The 7,500-nt window shown below is 38.0% G+C and overlaps 1 protein-coding gene across 9 annotated transcripts in view; it reads left to right on the forward strand.

Annotated features, from left to right (window-relative positions):
- LOC147010272 (uncharacterized) overlaps positions 1-7,500 on the forward strand; it is a 223,358-nt gene that overhangs the window by 143,590 nt on the left and 72,268 nt on the right. For all 9 annotated transcript variants that reach the window (XR_015052753.1, XM_085861342.1, XM_085861338.1 and 6 more), the window contains 4 exons: positions 6,397-6,525; positions 6,626-6,769; positions 6,869-6,919; positions 7,123-7,165. Coding sequence is in view for 8 of the 9 variants with exons in the window: in XM_085861342.1 (XP_085717468.1) it covers positions 6,397-6,525; positions 6,626-6,769; positions 6,869-6,919; positions 7,123-7,165 (367 nt within the window). In the remaining variant the exon portion in view is untranslated. The remainder of the gene's footprint in view (positions 1-6,396; positions 6,526-6,625; positions 6,770-6,868; positions 6,920-7,122; positions 7,166-7,500) is intronic.

Below are 7,500 nucleotides of genomic sequence, written 5' to 3' on the forward strand. Positions count from 1 at the left end.
TCTCTATCTCTATCTCTATCTCTATCTCTCTATCTCTCTATCTCTCTATCTCTATCTCTCTATCTCTCTATCTCTCTATCTCTCTATCTCTCTATATCTCTATATCTCTATATCTCTATATCTCTATATCTCTATATCTCTATATCTCTATATCTCTATATCTCTATATCTCTATATCTCTATATCTCTATATCTCTATATCTCTATATCTCTATATCTCTATATCTCTATATCTCTATATCTCTATATCTCTATATCTCTATATCTCTATATCTCTATATCTCTATATCTCTATATCTCTATATCTCTATATCTCTATATCTCTATATCTCTATATCTCTATATCTCTATATCTCTATATCTCTATATCTCTATATCTCTATATCTCTATATCTCTATATCTCTATATCTCTATATCTCTATATCTCTATATCTCTATATCTCTATATCTCTATATCTCTATATCTCTATATCTCTATATCTCTATATCTCTATATCTCTATATCTCTATATCTCTATATCTCTATATCTCTATATCTCTATATCTCTATATCTCTATATCTCTATATCTCTATATCTCTATATCTCTATATCTCTATATCTCTATATCTCTATATCTCTATATCTCTATATCTCTATATCTCTATATCTCTATATCTCTATATCTCTATATCTCTATATCTCTATATCTCTATATCTCTATATCTATATATCTATATATATATATATATATATATATATATATATATATATATATATATATATATATATATATATATATATATATATATATATATATATATATATATATATATATATATATATATATATATATATATATATATATATATATATATATATATATATATATATATATATATATATATATATATATATATATATATATATATATATATATATATATATATATATATCTATCTCTATATATATATATATATATCTATCTCTATATATATATATATATATCTATCTCTATATATATATATATATATATATATATATATATATATCTCTATATATATATATATATATATCTATCTCTATATATATATATATATCTATCTCTATATATATATATATATCTATCTCTATATATATATATATATCTATCTCTATATATATATATATATATCTATCTCTATATATATATATATATATCTATCTCTATATATATCTATCTCTATATATATATATATATATATCTATCTCTATATATACATATATCTCTCCCTTCATTTAATATTCCCATTAGCGAATCGACGGGTTGTATTTGCTTGTGAAAATAGAGATTACTTGTCGCAAGGGACAATTTTGGAGCATGTTACACAGGAGAAAGATCTGTGGGTGGTAATAGATGTGGGAGAGAAGCAGTAAAACAGTACCAGGTAGCTATAGGTAAAGCAAATGGGGTTTTAGGTTTTATTTGGAGGGGGGATCAATTGTAACTCAAAATAAGTGGTTGTAACATTGTACACAAATTTAGTGAGGGCCCCATCTAGAATATTGTGTGCAGTTCTGGTCATCACAACTCAGGAAGGACATATATGCCACAGAGAAGGTTCAGCGCGGGGCTACGAGGTTGATTCCGGGCCTTGCTATACTCGGCTATGAGCAGTGGCTGAAAGAGACAGGGCTTTATTCACTAGAAAGAAGGTGGCTACGAGGAAATATGATTGAGGTGTTTAAGATAATGAAGGGCATCAACAAAAGTGCAGAAGAATTATTCAACACATTTGACAGTGATAGGACCAGGAGCCATGGCCTGAGAGTAAAGAAGAGGAGAGTTAAGATGGTTGTAAAGGCCCAGTCACACCTTGATGTTTTAGCCAGCTTATGCCGATTTTTGAAAAATTTGTCTAAAACGCTGGCGCACGTCCAATACGTTATGGGTAAGTTTTGGAAACATTGAGTGCATGCTGAAAAACACTGTCATACGTCGTAGTACGTTGGCTTTCATCGTTGTACTTTGCGGTTGTCCTCAAATTTTAGCACGCTTGAAATTTTACGACTTATGCCAGCGTATGACTCACAAGTTCCGTTACGCTGGCCATACGTTTTAGGTACGTTATGCGATCGTTGACACACGTCGACACACGTTACTTGCAAGTTACTCATAAGTCGAAACACGTCGAGGTAATGTTTAGCATACCCGAAACTTATTTCTAACCTATGAGTAACGTGTTGTCGGCACGTTATGTGATCGTTGACACACGTCGACACACGTTACTTGTAAGTTACTCATAAGTCAAAACATGTCGAGGTAATGTTTAGTGTCAGTGTTCCAGACTCCCTGGTTTTTTTTGTTTTTTTTTTCTTCGGTATGACGGTGATGTTGACACTTCGATTTCTCGTGCGGTTATAATATAATATAATTAATAGGCTGCTGCTCAACGATTTAAATCATAACCGCACTCAAAATCGAAGTGTCAACATCACCGTCATGCCGAAGAAAAAAAAAACCATGGAGTCTGGAACACTGACGGGTTCCTCCTGTGTGAAGCCCATTTTTTATATTCCAATTCCCCTAAACGCTGCCAATACGCCATTATATGCTCGTTGTATGTTAGAGATGCGTTCATTTAGTTCTTTGGTCGTCCGGAAGACGTCAATCAAATTTGTCTACATACGTCAATGTGCGTTGGAAATACGTAAGGAATTGGTTCAAACCACGTTACTCAAAAGTTAGAAATAACTTTCGGGTACGCTAGATATTAGCTCGATGTGTTTCGACTGATGAGTAGCTTACAAGTAACTTTTGTCGACGTGTGCCAACGTTCGCATATCGTGCGTACAACTTATTCCCATCACATGTGGAACGTGTGAGGCATACGGCAAGTATGTCGTAAAATTTATAACACGTTTAAAATTACAAGATGTACTCCACTTACTCCGACGTATGATAGCGTACTTTAGCGTTCTATTCACTTATACCAAACTTACCCATACCGTATTCGACGTGCACCAGCGTTTTAGACGCATTTTTCAGTGGTCGGCATACGTTAGCAAGATCGCTGAGGTGTGACTGCGATGTTGACAGTTCCATTTCTCTGGCGGTTCTGATTTGCATTGTTGTGCGGCAGCCTTTTAATAGGCTACGCCACGTCATCGTCGGCGATACGTGCAGCGCGCTATGCCTAAGTTAGACTATCGTTGGCGTAGGTTGTGAATGCCGACAACAGGCTAAGTATTCGTTGGTATAAGTTATCGATAAGACAACGAAACGTTCTGTGTCTGTTACTAATATGTTATGAATATGTCCGAATCTTTAAGGTGAATATGTCCGAATATTTTAAGTGTGAATATGTCCAAAACATACATTTTGATACGTTGCCATTGCTGGCTAAAACGTCAAGGTGTGACTGGGCCTTAAGGAAAAGGTCTTTTTCCCAGAGAGTGGTTAATGCATGGAATGGTCTCCTTGGAAAGGTAGAGGCAGCAAAAATGGCAGATAAGTTTAAATTTGAATTGGACAGGTATCTGGAGGTATTGAAGAAAGAAGAGTATCAGGATGTTGGCAGAACCTTTTGGCCTCTTGAGCATTAATTAATGGGTAATTGTGTGCATCTTTGTGGGGTGTCATCAACATTTGTTGCGTGGTTTATAAAATTTATTTATTTAGTTTGATACACGAGAACCATCTTCGTACAAAAGAAATTGTAGAAAAAAACTACAAAAACATACACACAAAAACATTCCTTTTAATTGTTTTGATCTCGTGTTGATAAATTGGTATGCTGTTGATGTGGCGCAGGCATGATGGGCTGAATGGCCTCCACCTGTATCTCATTTCCTTGTGTATGTCCTTGTATAACCATGTCACATGCCTGTGATGACCTTGAACTACTCAGTGTCTCCATGATTAGACCTCTTGCTACACTTTGATCAGACAAATCTTTGATGATGCTGGACAACTTTTGTGGAATGCCGTAGACCTCTAAAATATTTCGGTGATGGTTTGTGAATGCTATTGAAGGCCTTGGTAAAGTCAATGAGATCCTTGGTAAAGCAAGGCATCATTCTATTATGTGTCTCAGACTGAACATTTGCTCCGAGCAGGATATACCAAGACGAAAACCTGCTTGTTCCTTCCTTCCTTCCTTAACTTCCTGTCCTCCCCAGAGTAATTATGGATTAAAATGACAATACAGAATACTTTGTCTGGAAATGAAGGCAATGTGATGCCAGGCCAATTATTGCAATCTGTGAGATGTCCTCTCTTTGGGAGAGCTATTATGTGTAGTTTCCATTCCTGTGGGGAATGTTTTTTCCGTCCATGTATTGTTTCACATATTCACCAGTTTGCGAGCAACTTTTCTCCCACCAAGCTTTCGACCAAGCAGCGACTTCAGTTATCCAGAAGGACCTAGATAGTGTCATGGAATGGTCACAGCTATGGTTGCTTCCTTTCCATCTGAACAAATTCAAGACTCTGCACCTGGATCGAGGCAACATCAGGAAGTCGTACCATATGGGGAATGCAGAGTTACGGGAAGTGATTGAGGAGATCGACCTTGGAATTATCATGGATAAGGAATTAAACTTCCATAATATAAGCATGTGGCACTTCAGGTTGACAAGGTCAACCAGACACTTGGGCTAATCAAATTATCCTTTGTGAGTCTGGATGAAGAAACTCTCCCTATGATGTTCAAGGGACTGGTACGACCACTGTTGGAGCACGGCAACATTGCTTGGCACCCTTGATTCCTGATGGACATGAATGCAGTTGAGAAGGTCCAGAGACGAGCTACAAGAATGATTCCCACTCTCCGTGAACTTTCCTATGCAGAGAGACTCCGGCGTTTGAATATGTTTTCGCCTTTCTACCGCCACCGCCGTGGTGATGTGATGCAAACGTTTAAGGTTCTCCATGGAATCTACTGGATGAGACACAACATTTCTTAACTCCCGCTCAATACCCTTCAACTCGGGGCCACTCCCTAAAACTCTTTGTGCTGAGGTGCAAGTTCGACATGAGGAAAAATTTATTTAGTCAGAGAGTAGTCAAAGGCTGGAATAGTCTTCCCTGGAATGTTGTGGATGCTCAGTCTGAAGCTTTCAAGCAGGGTCAAGACAAGGTTTGGTGGGATGAGCGTTTCCACTTGCACTGACTGTCACCCAATCATGAGCACTACATCCTGCACCAACCATAAAATTAACCAAGTACCATCCATCGTGCAGACCGGAAAATCTACAGGACTACCTTTGCTTCTGTAGACATGATGACTGTTTTCCCATTCATGGACTGCCAAATTAACTTGTGCATACCCTTCTAATGAAATAGTGCACCAAGAATGACAAGATCATTTGTGCTCCAGAACTGTAGAAAATGCTCTGTTTTTATTCCCCTCTCCTCTTCTATGACTTCCAAGGACCTTTGACCAGCCGTTTGTGTCCCAACTTTGGTGTTTGTGCCGCCCATTACCATGACCACATGGTGTTTTGGTGTCTCGTTGACTGTGTCCCAGAGTGCACTATAAAATCCCTCCCTCTTTGTCATCTTCTGTATATTCATGCGTCGGTGCATAGCATTGTTTCATGGTAACCTTGGAATTGATGGTTTTAAATGGGTTGGAGATAATCCCATCATTCACTGGATTCCACCCAACAAATGTGAAGCTACATTGGGATTCATCCGAAGCATGAATTCCTCCACTGTGAGCACCATCATCTCTGCCTGAGTAGAGAAGGGTGTTTTCTGATAGAATTTCTCTCTACCTACCCATCTCACCTCAAAGTGGCCAATAACATCAAAGTGGTAATCGCTAAAGATTTTACATACTTGCTCGCCTTTAGAAGGATGACCCAAGGATCAAACATTGCAGTTAGCAAACGTCGTTCAGTGCTTTGCTGAGATTACTCAACAGTTGTTCAAACTACCGACTTCCTTTTCAGCTTTGATTGGTACTCGTCATTCTTCCCGTGCTGGGACCGCCAAGTCCTTTTGGCTGAGTGGAGATGGTAGTTTTGTTCTGTGTGGTTTGCGTAGCAGGAATTGAGCTGGGTGGGGTGCTGGCCCTCTGCAGCAGGTTTTTGGTCAGGTTCTCCTCCTTCACCTAACCGTAGCCTCATTAGCCTATCACTGCTTTGCATAATAACCGAGACGTTTGAGGCTTTTTAACTGCATGCAAGGTTTGTAAACTTTGAGTGCTGTTGGTAATATTTTTTCTCCATCCCGGAGGACACGGAACCTTCTCAAGGTGTTTATTTTTAAAGTTTGAGTATCCACAAGGTTATCTTGAAGCCGTGTATTGAGCTCACTTTGTTTTGTTGTAGTTTTCTTCAAAGTATCATAACTATCAACTTCAACCAAATACATGTGTTCGGATTGCTCGCATTTTGAGCATGTAAATCTGCTTTGTTTTTATTTTTTAGGCTCTTAAATGAGGAGAGAGGGAAGGAAAGGGAAGAAAAAATAATCTCTGAGGATGATGAAGATGAAGAAAAACCAGGAAGAAGAATATTTGGTCCAAGGAAAAAGTTTCGTTGGAACGATGAATTAAGGTTCGACTCTGAGCCAGATGCGTCGTCGGTTAAATTATGTGCCGTTTGTGGCACAAGGTGGTTTGCTTTCCATTCATCCGATGCCCACTTTATGTTCCAGAGACTTGTTATGCGATGTTGTGAAAACGAAGATTGCTTGTTACGAACTGGAGAGGAACAAATTGCAGTCGGCTGAAGATTATCTGAAAGCTTTCCTCGAGGCGGAGGTCAAGTCGCTTTGGCCGAAGGGTTGGATGCAGGCAAGGTTCGCTAGTTAACTGCTCGCCGTCCCTTGTTGTGCGTCCTTTTGATTGTTCAACTTGTTTTATCAAATGTTTATTCTTGTTTTTATTATCTGTTCAAGAATGCTGTTCAAGGAAAGTCGATCAGTCCATGGGCATATCACTTCAGCCACGTGAGTAACATATTTTATTTATCTTTGTACATTTTGTTGTTTTGGAAATGCTTCCCATTTCAGTGTATCTGCACTTTGTTCTCTCACAGTAGTTTTACTTGTTTTCTGACCCAAAGAAGAGGTATTTTGTGGAGGCAGGCAGTGTCGTGATGAAAATATTATCGACTTTCATTTTTTTTTTTAAAAAAAATTTTCTTTTTCAGAGCCAAGAAAAAAGTGCTCGCACCAGCAAAAGTGAAGTTCAAGGTAAACATTTTTGTTTTGTGACTAATACCAGGACCGGAAAGTTGTTGGATGCTGGCAGAGCAGAACTTTATTGTAATGAAGGCTGTTACACATGCACATTCGCAGCACGAGAACACCACAACTCCAGTCATTGCTTTTTTTTTGTCGTGTTATTATCTTGTCTGACCGATTTGCTCTGTCTGCCTGGCCTGCCATGTCCAAACAAGATGTCTGTGCACTGTCCCTTACAATCGCTGTTTTATCAACAGTCTCTCTTTGGCGAATGGTATTTTTTTCCCCCCTCACTGAACATGTTCTGGTTTTTATTTATTTATTTATTTATTTTCTGATTAATG

The sequence above is a fragment of the Eptatretus burgeri genome, chromosome 17 (genome assembly GCF_056783735.1).
Source record: "Eptatretus burgeri isolate ZD-2024b chromosome 17, Ebu_testis_v1, whole genome shotgun sequence".
NCBI classification, from domain to species: domain Eukaryota; kingdom Metazoa; phylum Chordata; class Myxini; order Myxiniformes; family Myxinidae; genus Eptatretus; species Eptatretus burgeri.